The 19,486-nt window shown below is 42.3% G+C and overlaps 2 protein-coding genes across 2 annotated transcripts in view; both read left to right on the forward strand.

The window, feature by feature from the left end:
• The window catches only part of LOC134802150 (zinc finger protein 25-like), a 371,645-nt gene that overhangs the window by 296,420 nt on the left and 55,739 nt on the right, over window positions 1–19,486 (forward strand). The window lies entirely within an intron of this gene.
• On the forward strand, window positions 120–17,865 carry LOC134802077 (zinc finger protein 721-like). The gene is made up of 21 exons (XM_063774671.1): window positions 120–313; window positions 634–756; window positions 2,942–3,016; window positions 5,203–5,332; window positions 6,496–6,684; window positions 7,283–7,717; window positions 7,879–7,983; window positions 10,297–10,534; window positions 10,685–11,341; window positions 11,489–11,607; window positions 11,639–11,743; window positions 11,838–12,284; window positions 12,722–12,823; window positions 13,716–13,814; window positions 16,765–16,919; window positions 16,997–17,074; window positions 17,152–17,229; window positions 17,307–17,384; window positions 17,462–17,539; window positions 17,617–17,694; window positions 17,772–17,865. The coding sequence occupies exons 1-21, from the start codon at window positions 120–122 to the stop codon at window positions 17,863–17,865; spliced, it is 3,657 nt and encodes a 1,218-aa protein (XP_063630741.1).

The raw sequence follows: 19,486 nt of genomic DNA on the forward strand, positions 1-19,486 counted from the left end.
AACATCAGTCAGAGCGAAAGATAATTGTGCGATCTGCTCCGTGCGCTTCAAGCGGCAATGCGTGCGACAGAGACACCAAGATGTTCACCGATTGAAGTTCCTGTGCAACGAGTGCAACTATGTGTCGAGAGACAGGTAAGACAGAGACAGCACTTCAGCCAAAGCGAGACAGAGACAACACATCAGCCAGAGCGAAAGATCATTGTGCGATCTGCTCCGTGCGCTTCAAGCGGCAATGCGTGCGACAGAGACACCAAGATGTTCACCGATTGAAGTTCCTGTGCAACGAGTGCAACTATGTGTCGAGAGACAGGTAAGACAGAGACAGCACTTCAGCCAAAGCGAGACAGAGACAACACATCAGCCAGAGCGAAAGATCATTGTGCGATCTGCTCCGTGCGCTTCAAGCGGCAATGCGTGCGACAGAGACACCAAGATGTTCACCGATTGAAGTTCCTGTGCAACGAGTGCAACTATGTGTCTAGAGACAGGTAAGACAGAGACAGCACATCAGCCATAGCGAGACAGAGACAGCACATCAGTCAGAGGAGCGAGACAGAGACAACACATTAGCCAGAGCGAGAGAGAGACAGCACATCAGCCATAGCGAGACAGAGACAACACATCAATCAGAGCGAAAGATCATTGTGCGATCTGCTCCGTGCGCTTCAAGCGGCAATGCGTGCGACAGAGACACCAAGATGTTCACCGATTGAAGTTCCTGTGCAACGAGTGCAACTATGTGTCTAGAGACAGGTAAGACAGAGACAGCACATCAGCCATAGCGAGACAGAGACATCACATCAGCCAGAGCGAGACAGAGACAACACATCAGTCAGAGCGAAAGATCATTGTGCGATCTGCTCCGTGCGCTTCAAGCGGCAATGCGTGCGACAGAGACACCAAGATGTTCACCGATTGAAGTTGCTGTGCAACGAGTGCAACTATGTGTCTAGAGACAGGTAAGACAGAGACAGCACATCAGCCAAAGCGAGACAGACATCAAGATGAGCACTAACTCAAGTTCTTGCATACTCGTATGTCTAGAGTTAGACCAAAAAAAGTCTGCAGCGCAATCATTTGACAGCGAATTAAAAAACTATATATAGCAATGTTTTATAGCAGTCACTAAGCGTCATTCACTATGGTGTTTGTCAAAATCGTTTAAATATTCGTTGTGTTTTGTAATGAACGGGAAAAACATGGTGAAACCTTACAGATATATTATTCGGGAAAGGTAAATTTGTCCATAGGAACTCTGTGATAAAACAACGCAACCTAATTATGTTTGGGGTTTTTAGAATTGTCTCGATGAGTACTAAACATCGAAGAGGTTACTGATTGCAGTCTATTGGGCATCACATTGGATAGTCATTTAAATTGGAAAGGTCAGATAGAAAAATTAAAAAACAAACTGTCGCGGTTTACCTATGCCTTGAGCATATTAAAAAGCAGTACCAGCTTCGAATGCGCGTTAGCAGTGTACCATTCACAGGCAGTTGCATGGCTGCGTTATGGTATCCTATTATGGGGCCATAGCACCGATATTCAGCAACTTTTTGTAATGCAGAAAAAATGTGTCAGAATCCTAGCCAATATCCACCAACCAAATAGCTGTAGACCTTATTTTAAAAATCTGAAACTTTTAACCGTCCCCTCTCTTTACATTTTAGAAGTAGCCATATTCGTCCACAAAAATATACATCTTTTTAAATTTTGCCAAAATGCCAGACGCAAACAGTTTTTAGAACTACCGGAGCCGATACTAGAGATCTACAAAAACGGCCCCTATTACAGGGCTATTAAAATATACAATAAAATTCCCGCTTATTTAAAAACATCATACAACCAATTTGCAACAAATCTAAAAAGTAAGCTGGTCGAAAAGTGCTACTACAGTATATCTGAGTTTATGGAAGATACCTTGTTATAATTATAAGTATATATGTAAGTAAGAAAACACATTGTAGTTAAAAAATATTAAATTGATTAAGTACTCCTAATTGTTACCTACTCTTAATTTACTTTAAGTCATGTTATGCTTGTCACATAAAATTTATAATTTGATTTGTTACAAATTTTTTTGCGATACCCTACCAGGGTCCATGTGCCTGTATGTTACTATGTAGTTTACTTGTATGTAATATAAATATGTACATTGGATGCAAAATAAAGATCTCTATCTATCTATCTCTATCTCTAGTTGCCTGTGGAAAGAAAAGATTCAGCGATAAAAGCTTGTACCAAAAATGGTATTTTTACCAAAACCTTTTTACAGTATTTATGTGTCTTGTGTGTTTTTAGGGTTCCGTACCCAACGCGTAAAAACGAAGTCTATTACTAAGACTTCGCTGTCCGTCTGTCTGTCTGTCTTTCACCAGGCTATATCTCATGAACCTAGTGTTGAAATGTTCACAGATGATTTATTTCTGTTACCTATAGCGGCATTAGTTGGCGGTTATTTGTTGTTAGAACAACAAATACTAAAAACAAAATAAAATAAATATTTAAGTGGGGCTCCCATACAACAAAAGTGTTTTTTTTGCCTTTTTAGGGTTCCGTACCCAAAAGGTAAAACGGGACCCTATTACTAAGATTTCGCTGTCCGTCCGTCCGTCCGTCCGTCCGTCCGTCTGTCACCAGGCTGTATCTCACAAACCGTGATAGCTAGACAGTTGAAATTTTCACAGATGATGTATTTCTGTTGCCGCTATAACAACAAATACTAAAAACAGAATAAAATAAAGATTTAAATGGGGCTCCCATACAACAAACGTGATTTTTGACCAAAGTTAAGCAACGTCGGGCGTGGTCAGTACTTGGATGGGTGACCGTTTTTTTTGCATTTTTTTCCATTTTTTTTTTCATTATGGTACGGAACCCTTCATGCGCGAGTCCGACTCGCACTTGGCCGGTTATTTATGTATCATCTATGATACAGGGGGCAAGCGAGGAAGCACCACGCCATGCACGCGGGCAAGACCTACGAGTGCCAACACTGTGGGAAGAGCTTCATGTAAGTTTATCTAACCCCGTTATCAATGTTGCATTTCAACCCTAACTTCACCGGCGGTGCCCAACTTCGCCGGTTTTCTCTTTGTTTTATAATGAAAAGACAATAATGTGTCTTCACGGTATACGAACATGGTTGACGACCGCTCTGGCCTAGCGGGTAGTGACCCTGCCTGCGAAGCCGATGATCTTGGGTTCGAATCCCGGTAAGGGCATTTATTTGTGTGATGAGCACAGATATTTGTTCCCGAGTCATGCATGATTTATATGTATTTAAGTATTTTCATCACACTCGCTCAGTAAATGTGGAAATGCACGCAGGTTTAGCGGGAGTTATAGAAAGAGCGTTCTCCCTAGGGAGTTATGAAGTTTCTAGTGCCATAATTAACAGTTTTTTGTCTTTATACTTAATTTTTGTATCGCAAGTGTGATGAAAAACATTGTGTGTAACTCGGGGCGTAATAATATTGCAAACTCGAGTCTATAAATCGCTCCTGCAAGCCGTCGCGATTTAACTTACTCTCGTTTGCAATATTCAACTTACGCCCCATGTTGCACAATGTACTATTGTATATTATATATATGGCTCTAGTTGTCTGAGTACCCACAACACAAGCCTTCTTGAGCTTACCGTGGGACTTAAGGGGCCCACTGATTAACAGTCCGCCGGACGGTATCGGCCTGTCAGTTGTTCGGAACTGTCAGAATTTTGTTCTAACTGACAGGCCGATACCGTCCGGCGGACTGTTAATCAGTGGGCCCCATTAGTCAATTTGTGTAAGAATGTCCCTATAATATTTATATTTATAGCTTCATGGGATAACTTTATTCGACGTTCATAATCTCATTCCTATGCCTAATTGAATAATAAATCTTTATCTCACTACACCTTATAAAACAAAGTCCCCCGCCGCGTCTGTATGTATGTTCGCGATAAACTCAAAAACTACTGAACGGATTTTCATGCGGTTTTCACCTATCAATAGAGTGATTCTTGAGGAAGGTTTAGGTGGATAATTTATTAAGGTTTTGTGTAGCCCGTGCGAAGCCGGGGCGGGTCGCTAGTTTGAAATAAGAATGAGACTTTTGACGTGATAACGTCTTATAAATCGATGAACACCGGTAGCATGCACGAAAAAGTGTCACGTTGTGGACAGTACGGTTACCATCAGTTTGTCACTGACATAAACGCCGTCGAGAACGTAATTTACTTTCTATAAATCTCGCTCGCACTCGCATATTAGTGCAAACGAGATGTATAGAAAGTAAATTACGTTCTCGACGGCGTTTATGTCAGTGACAAACTGATGGTAACCGTACAGATCTCCATGATAACGTTACGGCCACGTTTTCTTATGACGTTATCACGCAAAATTATCGTCCGTAAACCGACTTTACATATAACCATATTTTTTAGTTAACCTTTTGTGGTCAAAAATTGTGAGTCAAAACACAGTCGCGCCGTAAAGAGCAGAAGATATTGTGCTCGACAAAAATATTACTAAAAATTCGGTCAAGATTCTATAAATAAATGAGAGGTTAAACGAAATGTAACTTACGAGTTTATAACTCAAGATAAAGAACCAACACTTCTAACAAAAATATGTGCAGATACATAATTGTTTTCCATCGTATTTTCTCGGAAACGTTCGTATTTGTCATGTTACTTCAGTTAACCTCAGTACTTTTTGTACCGACACTGAGTGAAATAGCAAGACACGTTTGTACGTGTCCGTGAAAATACGATGGAAAATAATTATGCAATAAATCTGTATCATTTGTGTATTTGTACTAGTTATAGCTGCCATGTAATTACCTTAGAGCATTCAATAACCGGAGTCGCCTTTAAGAGCTTACCCCGCCGCCGAAAACCTTGCACAGTTGTGCAAACTTTTGTATGGACTGACATGGCTATTTGTACGTTACGTAGAAATCATGTAGGAATAGCAATACATTTGACGTCCCCTCCGCCGCAAAAATCGGCAGACTGTTTTGTACAGAAAATGACAGCGATGACGTCTGCAGATTTTTTTTTTTATAAACTGATCGGCGATTGGCTCTAGTCACACCTGATGGAAAGTGAAGACAGAGCCTAAGATGGAGCTCACCTACTAAAAGCTTACTAAATGCTCTAAGGTTATTACCTATAACCAATAAATAATGAGTATGAGTATGCCTTTTCTTCCACAGTAAGAGTTCGACATATTTGTCGCACGTGCGGCTGGCGCACCCCGCGATGAATGTGGCATGCGACATGTGCGGCGAGACGTTCATAGGACAAGTTGGGCTCAAGATGCACAAGGCCAGGATGCACGCCGAGGTAATATAACATATTGTTAAACGTTTACAGTAGAGATGCACCGGATATACGGTTAATATCCGGTATCAGGCCTATCCGGCTCTTATTTTAATATCCGGTCGGATATCGGATAGTGACGTACTATCCGGCCGGATAACGGATAGTAGCTTTGCTTGATTTCGGAGTATACAAATTGGATTTAAGAAACAGTCACGGTCATAATCGTACTCGTTCATTATTTTAAAACAATTTAAACATTCCACTTACTTCCTACTCATTTCGAAGTTTTCGAACCTAGAAATGAGTTCACTACGAAAGTTACGAAACAGGTCAAAACCTGCACATTGCCCACCTGATAAAGCGAAACGTAGGTAATATTCCGCCGGGCGAATATTCGGCGGCCGGATACCGAATATTCGGCCGATGATCAGGCCGAACATCCGGTGTCCGGTATCTGGCCAAACAACTATCTGTTACATCTCTAATTTACAGTGTGGACAATAATATGTTTGCATATAGGCAGGGGGGCGAAACTATTTCTTTCGGGCATTCTCGGCTCTGTTCGGCTCAGTATTGCTCCGAGCAATTATTAGTGTTGGCACAACTTGACGTCCCTTTGCGTGCACGACCACAGATAAGATAATGACTTGAATTTTGACAACCCTAAATAGCCGAAAGGGATATTACTGAATCGCAATGAAAAAGGGATTGAGATAGCTGTCAATCCATATTGATTTAGACGTAAGTGTATGGAAATCTGTTATTTCTAATCCCTTTCTGATCGCGGCATGATAATAGTACCAATACGGGACAGCATGATTCGTTCCTGACTCGCTGTCAAACTTCGGTTTTGTGGGAAGTTGCTTTTCTGTACGGTAGTACTATTACCAGGCGTGGCTCACTCCGCGATTTCGTCGCTTTGCTACAGGTAGCTAAAAGTACATCCGTTCCACACCAATTTTGGTGGCTAGCCATAAGCCGCGCGTGGCGCTGTCGCCACCTAGCGGCCATATCTGTCCTGATCGTAACAGACGCGCTTTGTTAGAGAGTGAGTCTTCTGTACCTAGTACTATTATATATTCTGTGCTATTACTTATTCTGTGATATAGGTAAGTAGGCAAGTAAGTACATAATTTCAGTTTATATCGATTAATTTCTAGCGAAATAATGTTTTTTTTTTTCAGAAAATCAAGTGCACCATATGCTCAGCCAAGTTCGTTAGCATATCCGCGCTGAACAGACACACAGACACGGCCGGCGAGCACGGAGACCTGCGGCCGTGCGAGCAGTGCGGCGAGAACTGTGCGAGCGAGGACAAGCTACAGGAACATGTCAAGGAGACACATCCTACAGAGTCACACCGGTGTGAGGAGGTCAGTATTTTTATAAGGTGTTTTCGGGTAATTCCGAATATTGCAGAATGTCGGAAAATTCCTAAAGTCACCCATAAAGCCGTCATCTCAGGGTCTATTTTTGGAATTACTCAACGATCCGAAGTATTTGGAATGTCCTTAATACGCTTTGTTAATATTTGTTGTTTATACAGGCAGTCAATTTAGTTTACCATTTTTTTATAGAGGCTAAATAATTAAATCCTCGAACGACTCCCATATAATTGTAGAATTTATCTTGAATTCAAGCAACATAACAGACATTCTAATTTTTTGTGAAAATAACTAATTCCTTTCCATTCCTTATTTTACCTCATTCTTAGTAAGTTACTTCACCTTAAATACGATTTTACAGTACATATGGTGCTGATTTCCCGCACTAGTGTGTGTTTCCGTGTCTATGTCGAAAATTTAAAGGGCCATATGTACTGTAAAACGTTGTACGATACACGTGCGAATAGGTAATTCTCAACTCGTGTCGATTTAAAAACACTCCCCTCGGTCGTGTTTTAATTTCACACCACGCGTTGCGAATTTCCTACTTTCCGCTCTTGTATCGTAAATAACTATTTACACACAGTGCGGCATGACGTTCCCGACGTTGTCGGCGTACGACGTCCACCACCGACGCAAGCATCTCAACCAGCGCTACAGCGACGCCGGCCGCCAGCGACACACGACGCGCAAGAAATACCCGCAAACACACAAGCACGGCCAGTTCGTGTGCGAGACTTGCGGGAAACTCATGCAGGTTAGTGCCAACAGCCCATCTCAACCAGCGCTACAGCGACGCCGGCCGCCAGCGACACACGACGCGCAAGAAATACCCGCAAACACAAGCACGGCCAGTTCGTGTGCGAGACTTGCGGGAAACTCATGCAGGTTAGTGCCAACAGCCCATCTCAACCAGCGCTACAGCGACGCCGGCCGCCAGCGACACACGACGCGCAAGAAATACCCGCAAACACACAAGCACGGCCAGTTCGTGTGCGAGACTTGCGGGAAACTCATGCAGGTTAGTGCCAACAGCCCATCTCAACCAGCGCTACAGCGACGCCGGCCGCCAGCGACACACGACACGCAAGAAATACCCCCAAACACACAAGCACGGCCAGTTCGTGTGCGAGACTTGCGGGAAACTCATGCAGGTTAGTGCCAACAGCCCATCTCAACCAGCGCTACAGCGACGCCGGCCGCCAGCGACACACGACGCGCAAGAAATACCCCCAAACACACAAGCACGGCCAGTTCGTGTGCGAGACTTGCGGGAAACTCATGCAGGTTAGTGCCAACAGCCCATCTCAACCAGCGCTACAGCGACGCCGGCCGACAGCGACACACGACGCGCAAGAACAGGGTGGCCACTTTCTGGAAAACCGGGAAAACCGGGAAAAGTCAGGGAATTTCGCTAGTCATGGAAAAGTCAGGGAATTGTCAGGGAAATTTAATGGAGGTCAGGGAATAAAAATTGTCTCTGTGTATACATAATAAAATAAAAAAAAATATTAATTTTACCATCTGCAAACATTATATCTTCTTCTTCCTGGCGTAATCCCGGCATTTTGCCACGGCTCATGGGAGCCTGTGTTCCGCTTGACAACTAATCCCATGATTTGACGTAGGCACTAGTTTTTACGAAAGCGACTGCCATCTGACCTTCCAACCCAGAGGGGAAACTAGGCCTTAATGGGATTAGTCCGGTTTCCTCACGATGTTTTCCTTCACCGAAAAGCAACTGGTAAATATCAAATGATATTTCGTAGGTACATAAGTTCCGAAAAACTCATTGGTACGAGCCGGGGGTTTGAACCCGCGACCTCCGGATTGAAAGTCGCACGCTCTTACCGCTAAGCCACCATCGCTTCATTATATATCTATAATCTATGTATAATCTGCAAACATTATATATCTACTATAATTAGTCTAACGCATTCACTGCCAGGGGGCGTGGCCTAGGAACAAACTTGTATGACGGTGGACGCACATTTGCGTCGGGGGCAGTGAATGTGCTAACCTGTTCACTTTAAAAAACCGCTAACGATGTACAGATTAGCCGTTTGGCACACGCATACTAGAGGTCAAAACAAATATTTTGACCCGCACTTCCTAAAAATATTTGCCGTAGGAGGGGAGTGCTGAGTCATTGTTTTTTTTTGTATGGGAAAGAAAATATTTTTTTTTCAGAAAAGCTTTTTGAGGCGATTCTAAAACTATACCACATCATTACATTTCAGCCATTTTTTTTAAATTAAAACAAAAATAATTTTCAAAACATACCAAGTTTGGGCTTCTCCAGATACGATATGGCTGATTTTTTTTTGTACAATATACCTCAAATGATACGTGATATCCTCATATCTAACCCTAATAAAGCAATTTTGAAAATAATTTCATTTAGTATTTTTTTTTAATTTTTCAATAATACGAAGTGATATACAGTCCTACTTCAGTATCTATTCTACGAGACTTAATGGAACTGTACTGCAGATACGGTGCATATTAATCATAAAATGATACGTAATATCCATATATCCAACGGGAAATACCTCTTTAACCCTACCATACACGATTGGTTTCTAAAAAAATTTTTTTTTCTCATAAAAAGAAACAATGACTCAGCACTCCCCTCCTATGGAAATTTTTTTAGGAACTGCGGATCAAAAAATTGCGTGTGCCAAACGGCTAACCTGTACATCGATTTGCGGTTTTCTATGAAATTGAGGTCGTACGTCTGCCGCTAAATAGGTTAATAATAGGTAACGCTATATCCTACCACGGCAGTATAGACAAAATAAATATTGAAAAAAAAAATGACCCACGCGGCTCGTAATGCTCACTCCTTGTACACGGAGGAGCTACACAAAAAGATGGAAAATTTAAGTCCAGGGGGCCGATTTTTGAAATTCGACCACTCCATTTCGTGTATTTCGTTAAATGATATCTCCACTACTAGGCGTTTAAATTCTACTAATAGAATTGAAATCGAGTGGTCAATACCACTAGATTCCCAATTTCGATCGCTCGTATCTCGTAGATGATGAAAGTATTTTGAATTAGTCGCTTTTATCAAATTTAATTTCCAAAATATCGATCCTAGAAGAAAAATTGTGAGGACCAAACTTGTAGAGAATCAAATTTCCTACAATTTTTGTCCTCACGGTTTTACTGTAAAATCAAAAATGGCCGAGTTATTAAATAAAACCGTTTTTCGAATATACTCAGGAGCCTGATTCAGTCTACTTTTTGAATTTAAACTCCCAGTGACCCCCCCGAGGGATCTACGAAAAAAAATCCAAGAACTGATTATTCACGGGTAGGGTCGGTTTTTTGGATATAATGACTGGACTAATTCAGATTCTGCAAAAACTCAAAAATGTATTCCAATTACATATTTTATATTTATTACATTTAAGATTATGGTCAGGGAAAAACTTGAAAAAACGCCTGGAAAACCGGGAAAAGTCAGGGAATTTTGGTTATAGTAAAGAGTGGTCACCCTGAAGAAATACCCGCAAATACACAAGCAGGGCCAGTTCGTGTGCGAGACTTGCGGGAAGCTCATGCAGGTTAGTGCCAACAGCCCATCTCAACCAGTGCTACAGCGACGCCGGCCGACAGCGACACACGACGCGCAAGAAATACCCGCAAACACACAAGCAGGGCCAGTTCGTGTGCGAGACTTGCGGGAAGCTCATGCAGGTTAGTGCCAACAGCCCATCTCAACCAGCGCTACAGCGACGCCGGCCGACAGCGACACACGACGCGCAAGAAATACCCGCAAACACACAAGCAGGGCCAGTTCGTGTGCGAGACTTGCGGGAAGCTCATGCAGGTTAGTGCCAACAGCCCATCTCAACCAGCGCTACAGCGACGCCGGCCGACAGCGACACACAACGCGCAAGAAATACCCGCAAACACACAAGCAGGGCCAGTTCGTGTGCGAGACTTGCGGGAAGCTCATGCAGGTCAGTGCTGCCAACAGCCCATCTCAACCAGCGCTACAGCGACGCCGGCCGCCACCGGCACACGACGCGCAAGAAATACCCGCAACCACACAAGCACGGCCAGTTCGTGTGCGAGACTTGCGGGAAACTCATGCAGGTTAGTGCCAACAGCCCATCTCAACCAGCGCTACAGCGACGCTGGCCGCCAGTGACACACGACACGCAAGAAATACCTGCAAACACACAAGCAGGGCCAGTTCGTGTGCGAGACTTGCGGGAAGCTCATGCAGGTCAGTGCTGCCAACAGCCCATCTCAACCAGCGCTACAGCGACGCCGGCCACCAACGACACACGACACGCAAGAAATACCCGCAAACACACAAGCGGGGCCAGTTCGTGTGCGAGACTTGCGGGAAGCTCATGCAGGTCAGTGCTGCCAACAGCCCATCTCAACCAGCGCTACAGCGACGCCGGCCGCCAGCGACACACGACACGCAAGAAATACCCGCAAACACACAAGCAGGGCCAGTTCGTGTGCGAGACTTGCGGGAAGCTCATGCAGGTTAGTGCCAACAGCCCATCTCAACCAGTGCTACAGCGACGCCGGCCGACAGCGACACACGACGCGCAAGAAATACCCGCAAACACACAAGCAGGGCCAGTTCGTGTGCGAGACTTGCGGGAAGCTCATGCAGGTTAGTGCCAACAGCCCATCTCAACCAGCGCTACAGCGACGCCGGCCGACAGCGACACACGACACGCAAGAAATACCCGCAAACACACAAGCAGGGCCAGTTCGTGTGCGAGACTTGCGGGAAGCTCATGCAGGTTAGTGCCAACAGCCCATCTCAACCAGCGCTACAGCGACGCCGGCCGACAGCGACACACAACGCGCAAGAAATACCCGCAAACACACAAGCAGGGCCAGTTCGTGTGCGAGACTTGCGGGAAGCTCATGCAGGTCAGTGCTGCCAACAGCCCATCTCAACCAGCGCTACAGCGACGCCGGCCGCCACCGGCACACGACGCGCAAGAAATACCCGCAACCACACAAGCACGGCCAGTTCGTGTGCGAGACTTGCGGGAAACTCATGCAGGTTAGTGCCAACAGCCCATCTCAACCAGCGCTACAGCGACGCTGGCCGCCAGTGACACACGACACGCAAGAAATACCTGCAAACACACAAGCAGGGCCAGTTCGTGTGCGAGACTTGCGGGAAGCTCATGCAGGTCAGTGCTGCCAACAGCCCATCTCAACCAGCGCTACAGCGACGCCGGCCACCAACGACACACGACACGCAAGAAATACCCGCAAACACACAAGCGGGGCCAGTTCGTGTGCGAGACTTGCGGGAAGCTCATGCAGGTCAGTGCTGCCAACAGCCCATCTCAACCAGCGCTACAGCGACGCCGGCCGCCAGCGACACACGACACGCAAGAAATACCCGCAAACACACAAGCAGGGCCAGTTCGTGTGCGAGACTTGCGGGAAGCTCATGCAGGTTAGTGCTGCCAACAGCCCATCTCAACCAGCGCTACAGCGACGCCGGCCGCCAACGACACACGACACGCAAGAAATACCCGCAAACACACAAGCAGGGCCAGTTCGTGTGCGAGACTTGCGGGAAGCTCATGCAGGTCAGTGCTGCCAACAGCCCATCTCAACCAGCGCTACAGCGACGCCGGCCGCCAACGACACACGACACGCAAGAAATACCCGCAAACACACAAGCGGGGCCAGTTCGCGTGCGAGACTTGCGGGAAACTCATGCAGGTACTAAACCATGGAGTATAGAGTAAAAGGAGCGAAATCTCTTATGGTAGAACAGTTGTAAAAGTGTCCAGCAGTCAGCTGTAAATAATAGTTCCAAATCTCTCCACAGTAGCGCTAGAGTAGCTAAGGACGTAGGCGTTATTGGCGGAGTGAAGTGCGCTCTCAATGATTTGAATTATTTTAATATTCAAATATGTAAATATGTATATGTTTTAATATTCTAGGTATTGTAGCGCTCCCTATTTAAGGTTTTTTTACGGACAAATTATTTGAATTTGAATTATTTTGTCTATGCTAACAGAACGCCACCGCGCTCAGAACGCACCAGCGCTCCCATCTGGACATCAAACCCTTCGCCTGCAACGAATGCCCGAAGAGCTTCACTCTCAAGACATCCTTGCAAGTAAGTGACCTACACTTAGGAAAACTTGACCCTTTTATCATTTTCATATTTGAGTGAATTGTGAAAAAATTGTACACAGTTAAGCACCTGTAATTAGTCTAAAATTAATTGATTCCATTGTGTTACCACAGTTAAGGCATTTCTATTTAAGTTAGATGCTTAAAAGTGTGTTGGCGTATGCTATAGACTTATATGTGTACGAATTAAGTACAATAAATACAATACAATACAATTTACATAGTTAATTTTCGTAACACAAATGAATCAATTAAGTTAAGACTAATCACAGCTTCTTAACTGCGCTTAATTACGTACAAACATTTTTTTTGCAATTTACTCATTTACCAGTTGCTTTTCTGTGAAGGAAAACGTCGTGAGGAAACCGGACTAATCCCAATAAGGCCTAGTTTACCCTCTGGGTTTGTGGAGGACAGATGGCACTCGCTTTCGTAAAAACTAGTGCCCACGCCAATTCCTGGGACTAGTTGGTAAGCGGACAAATACATGTATTTTGTCCCTAATAAGTAAATGACGTAAAACTAGCTGGTTGACTACTAAATACTGTTACAAAATGATCCAATACAGCAGCAAATCATTCATTTAAATTAAAATCGGTTACCAATTTGCATGTATAACTGGCCTTAAAATGTATAGTTTTTGATGGTTCATTATTTTGTAAGTGAGTAGGTTTTGCACAGTGTAGTTTTTCCTCAGTCACCCGCTAACCACGAACGCTGTAAAGGGTTCGAAATGTCGGGATGTAGTATGAATCAATATACGCGATATAATCCGTTTCAATAGTTTTATTTCATACGAATTATTAATTTTTCACATATCGTAACTAGTTACCAAAAGTACGAAAGGGGACTAAAGCGTTTGCTTGTGTGTGCAGTGGCACATGCGTTCGCACACAGGGGAGAAGCCGTACCAGTGCCCCGAGTGCCCGCTCGCCTTCAGCCTGAAGGGGAACCTCGACCGCCACCACAAAACTGTGAGTATTCCGAAAATTGAGCAAGAAATGTTTGTGTGCAGGAGCATACCAGGACGCACACGGGGGAGAAACCATACCAGTGCAACAGCTGCCCGCTGGCGTTCAGCTGTCAGGGGAATTTGATTCGACACCGGAAAACTGTGAGTACTCATTGTGAAGCCCTGTTTTAGATGTCAACACGGCTCTGCCAATGTACTGGCTATTTTGCTTTGAGCCCATGCATGCAAAAGTGCAATAATTGACAAGAGTACAATATGATTTGGACGTTTTCAAAAGCCAATTTTTACAACAAATTAATGACCAAATATTAGCAATTTTACAACCAAATAAATTTGATTAAACATTAGTATTATGGGTCCCATTACTTAGTTGTTTCATCTATATGTGAGTCGCTTAACTTCAAACTCGGGTAAATCCATCTGTCAGATTATGCGTTGTTGGTACTAAGAAAAGGTATTAGGGTAGATATTTGCTGAGAGGGTCGAATGGATTTACCAGAGTTTGAAGTTAAACGGCACATGTCGCTGGCCCAATATTACAGGGTTCTATGTTTCACTTTTATCGAACTGAAATTTGAGCATTGTCATAGTGACATTAAATCGAATTTCAACTTGAAATTCTAACATAGAACTCTGTGATATTGGGCCAGCGATGTGTAAAAATTATTAAATAATAAAATAATTAGTTTTTCACTATTACATTAAAAATCAAATCAAAAATCAAAAATATACTTTATTCATGTAGGCCTAGCAACAAGCTCTTATGAATCGTAATTAATCTTAATCTAATTATCAGAGCAATTTATTGATGTTAATATTATTCCATAATAAAATTGGATTATTATACATATCAAATTTAATACTAAGAATTTCACAAAAGAATCGTCAAACATTAAAAAGATTGTATAAAAAAATACTAGTCTAGAATTTCTAGAATAAAATCTAAATGTCAAAAAAAAGCATAAGTAACAAAAGAAGTAGATAGTATTACATCGGAATATCCATTTCCTCATCAATAATCAAATGTACCTAATAAATAAATAATCATTTCGAATAACAATTAATCCCACGTTGTAATATCATTCATGTAGTCTTGTGTGGTATAATAAGCTTTAGAAATAAGTTTACGCTTTACATAATTCTTAAATTTATTAATAGATAATTCAGTAATATGGTTTGGAAGTTTATTATAAAATCTTACACAATTACCCATGAATGATTTTTTAATTTTATGGAGCCGAGTGAAGGGCACTGCGAGCTTATGTTTATTTCTAGTATTAATATTATGAATTTCACAATTTTTCCTAAAATTTACAATATTTTTATGTACATACAGAATATTCTCATAAATGTATTGACAGTGCACTGTCATTATGTCAATTTCCTTAAATTTATCTCTAAGTGAGTCTCTATGGTTCATTTTGTATATTGCTCGAATAGCCCTCTTCTGCAGAACAAAAATGGTATTTATCTCTGAAGCACCGCCCCACAGTAAAATACCATATGCCATAATGCTATGGAAGTAACTAAAATATACTAATCGAGCTGTTTTCACGTCAGTTAACTGACGGATTTTGCTCACTGCAAAAGCTGCAGAGCTCAGTCTATTCGAAAGAGTAGCAATATGGGGACCCCACTGGAGTTTAGAATCTAAAGTTATACCAAGAAAAACTGTACTATCAACTAATTCCAATTCCTCATCCTTCACAATGACACTTGTTTGCACATGCCTTACGTTACTACTAGTGACAAACTTAATACATTTAGTCTTTTTCTCATTTAACAATAAATTATTAACATTGAACCAATTTACTACTTTTGAAATGGCATTGTTTACATCATTGTAAGCTTGTTGCTGTCGTTTGACTTTGAAAATAAGTGAGGTGTCGTCTGCAAACAATACTATATCATGGTGGGTCTTAACAAGGAATGGCAAGTCATTTATGTAGATAAGGAACAGGAAAGGCCCCAATATTGACCCCTGTGGTACACCCATAGAGACCAATGACCCAGGTGATCGCTGTCCATTCACATCGACCCTTTGTATTCTACCATTTAAGTAGGACTTAAGTAAATTCAGTGCCGATCCTCTAACTCCGTAATAATGAAGTTTCCTGATTAATGTTTCATGACAAACACAGTCGAAGGCCTTAGATAAATCACAGAAGACACCTAAAGCATCTCGTGACTCCTCCCAGGCATCGAAAATATGCTTAATTAGCTCAACACCGGCATCGGTTGTTGAGCGACCCCGTGTAAAACCAAACTGCTTATTATGCATCAAATTATTAACGTTAAAATGTCGTACTAATTGAGAAAGAACTAATTTTTCAAAAATCTTGCTAAATGTTGGTAGCACAGATATCGGTCTAAAGTTAGTGGGGTCAGAGCTGCTACCAGATTTAAATAAAGGAATTACTTTACTATGTTTCATTAGATCAGGAAACTCGCCGCAATCAACACTGTTGTTAAATATAACTACCAAGTCAGGCGCTACAATTTCAACTAAGGATTTGACAGCATGGACAGAGACTCCCCAGAGGTCATTAGTTTTTTTGACATTAATTGATTTAAACGCCTTTATTACATCTGAGGTACAAACATGTTCAAAATGAAGGTCTCCACAACACTCTGGAGCGTTATGTTTTAATAATGTAACAGCAGATGAGGGTGATGAATTTAAATCCTTAGTTGTGGATACTGGTACCTCGGTGAAAAATTTTTCAAATTCTGTAGCTACTTCTAAATTGGAATCTATAATTTTGCTATCAATGTTTAGTTTAAGCTCTTTAATTGTGTGTTTAGAGCGACCAGTCTCCACATTTATAACTTTCCAGGTTGCTTTAACAATGTCGGAACTACTTTTTATTTTCTGACTTAGATAATTTCGCTTAGCTATATGACAATCTACTTTAAACTTCTTCGAATACTAATAATTTTTGTTTCATCAGGCACACCTGGGCATGCGCCAAAGCGTCCCCTGTCCGATCTGCGGCCGCATCTTCACCACCAACTCCTGCGTCAGAGTCCACATCAAGACAGTCCACCACGGCCAGCCGGGGCCCAAGCGGGACCGACGCAAGCGGAACAAGTTCGGCAAGGAGCTGTTAGATAATAAATAATATAAGCTACTCAATTAGACGTTTTATTTAATGATTCACTCTTCACCACCAACTGTGTCAGAGTCCACGAGACGGTGCACCACGGCCAGCCGGGGCCCAAGCGGGACCGACGCAAGCGGAACAAGTTCGGCAAGGAGGTGTTAGATAATAAATAATATAAGCTACTCAATGAGACGTTTTATTTAATGATTTACTCTTCACCACCAATTGTGTCAGAGTCCACAAGACGGTGCACCACGGGCAGCCGGGGCCCAAGCGGGACCGACGCAAGCGGAACAAGTTCGGCAAGGAGGTGTTAGATAATAAATAATATAAGCTACTCAATTAGACGTTTTATTTAATGATTTACTCTTCACCACCAACTGTGTCAGAGTCCACGAGACGGTGCACCACGGCCAGCCGGGGCCCAAGCGGGACCGACGCAAGCGGAACAAGTTCGGCAAGGAGGTGTTAGATAATAAATAATATAAGCTACTCAATTAGACGTTTTATTTAATGATTTACTCTTCACCACCAACTGTGTCAGAGTCCACGAGACGGTGCACCACGGCCAGCCGGGGCCCAAGCGGGACCGACGCAAGCGAAGCAAGTTCGGCAAGGAGCTGTTAGATAATAAATAATATAAGATATTCAATTGGACGTTTTATTTAATGATTTACTCTTCACCACCAACTGTGTCAGAGTCCACAAGACGGTGCACCACGGCCAGCCGGGACCCAAGCGGGACCGACGCAAGCGGAACAAGTTCGGCAAGGAGGTGTTAGATAATAAATAATATAAGCTACTCAATTAGACGTTTTATTTAATGATTTACTCTTCACCACCAACTGTGTCAGAGTCCACAAGACGGTGCACCACGGCCAGCCGGGACCCAAGCGGGACCGACGCAAGCGGAACAAGTTCGGCAAGGAGGTGTTAGATAATAAATAATATAAGCTACTCAATTAGACGTTTTATTTAATGTGTCTGAGTCCACATTAAGACGAAACGGGAGCTGAGCTAAAAGTCAATTTTGAGATTTCAAGCTGAATATACCCGTCGCTCTGACGGGGCGTGAGAGACTGTATTTGTGTGTGTAATGCACGCACACAGATGCGTACGCTTGCACCCGCGCGCGCCTCATTACCGACAATTTGCAATGTTATTTTTCGTGCGTTACTGCCACGAGGCGTTCACTTATTACTTACTGTGTTGCGATTGAATTTTTTGACCCGGCTTACGTTTACGGAACTCGATAATCTTTCTACTACTGTGACTTGGCTTTGTTTACTTGACTTTGCTGATCAGCTTATTGTTTTGGACTCCGTGAGTTGTGGTTACCTATTGGACCGCACGCAATTCATCTACCTTTATTCAAGTAATTAAGCGTAATTAGCCGAAACCTTTATAAGAGTGTAATTCATAAGAAGTACATAAGATATAATTTATGTACTGGTTTGCTGTTAGCTTTTAATTGTATCACTTTACATATATGTTACTCAAATAACTAACACGGTTACACTGTTGTAAGAACATTATTTTTCAGGTAGGCCTTATTATACCTACTATAGGCCTTATTACCTCCTAGTACCTTAGTAGTAGTAGTACTACTACGGAAATTGATTCAAAGACTCAAGACTGACTTAAGTGGCAGTAGGGTGTAGGGTTTTTTCTAGGCTTAATGAGTTCGCTGAAGCTTATTTTTTATACTTAGCGCACAGAACCACTAGTTTAACAGTATCAGCTCTAACCACATGTCACCATTTTGTCCTTTACGTAACAAACTCAGGGGCCCAGAATATCCGATGTACCTATCAAATCAAGGTTCTGTACCAAATAAGGCCCGGTTATTATAGTTCGTTATTTTTTAGCATTAGAAAGAAGGTAAACAATCATGACGTGTATTTTTATTAATAATTATTAAAAAACGCTTTCAAAAATTAGTTTATATTACTTATGAAAGCAAAAGAATATAAAAAAGTATATGATTAATACATACATACATACAATCACGCCTATTTCCCGGAGGGGTAGGCAGAGACCACGGATTTCCACTTGCTACGATCCTGACATACCACTTTCGCTTCCTTCACATTCATAACATTCCTCATACACGCTCGCCGGTTTAGGGTGCTCTTGCTCATTAATATGATTAATATGATTTATAATTCTAACATATTTGCTATGACTTATTTTTCAATGGTAATTTTTAATAAGACATGTCAAAATCTGTTACCTTAATGCAAAAAAAAACGAACTTTAAGCGTGCTAACTTTCAAAATTTCATTTTTTATAAGATAGTATAAGTAGATGGGCAAAAATTTTGCGTCCATGTCCACCAGTGAGTAAGTGATTGAGATACCTAAACATTTAACTTTATAATGTAAAATGATATAATTTACTAACCTACTCGTTTAATTTCAGGTAGGTTGAATAAGGAACCAAGTAACCATGGGGAGGAGCAGTATTTACTAACATTATCTTTTTGGGTCTTCAGAGTGTATCGTTTCCTTTTTTTTGCACATATTACACTTAAATATATATTCTCTGTGTAAACCCTTACGTCTTTCAA

The sequence above is a fragment of the Cydia splendana genome, chromosome 24, assembly GCF_910591565.1.
Source record: "Cydia splendana chromosome 24, ilCydSple1.2, whole genome shotgun sequence".
In the NCBI taxonomy this organism is placed as follows: domain Eukaryota; kingdom Metazoa; phylum Arthropoda; class Insecta; order Lepidoptera; family Tortricidae; genus Cydia; species Cydia splendana.

Coding starts and splice junctions, on each gene's coding strand:
- LOC134802077 (XM_063774671.1), top strand. CDS start 120: ATGTGTCGAGAGACAGGTAAGACAGAGACAGCACTTCAGCCAAAGCGA. Junction 5,333..6,495: donor AGGCCAGGATGCACGCCGAG/GTAATATAACAT, acceptor TTTTTTTTTCAG/AAAATCAAGTGCACCATATG. Junction 10,535..10,684: donor CTTGCGGGAAGCTCATGCAG/GTTAGTGCCAAC, acceptor TGCTGCCAACAG/CCCATCTCAACCAGCGCTAC.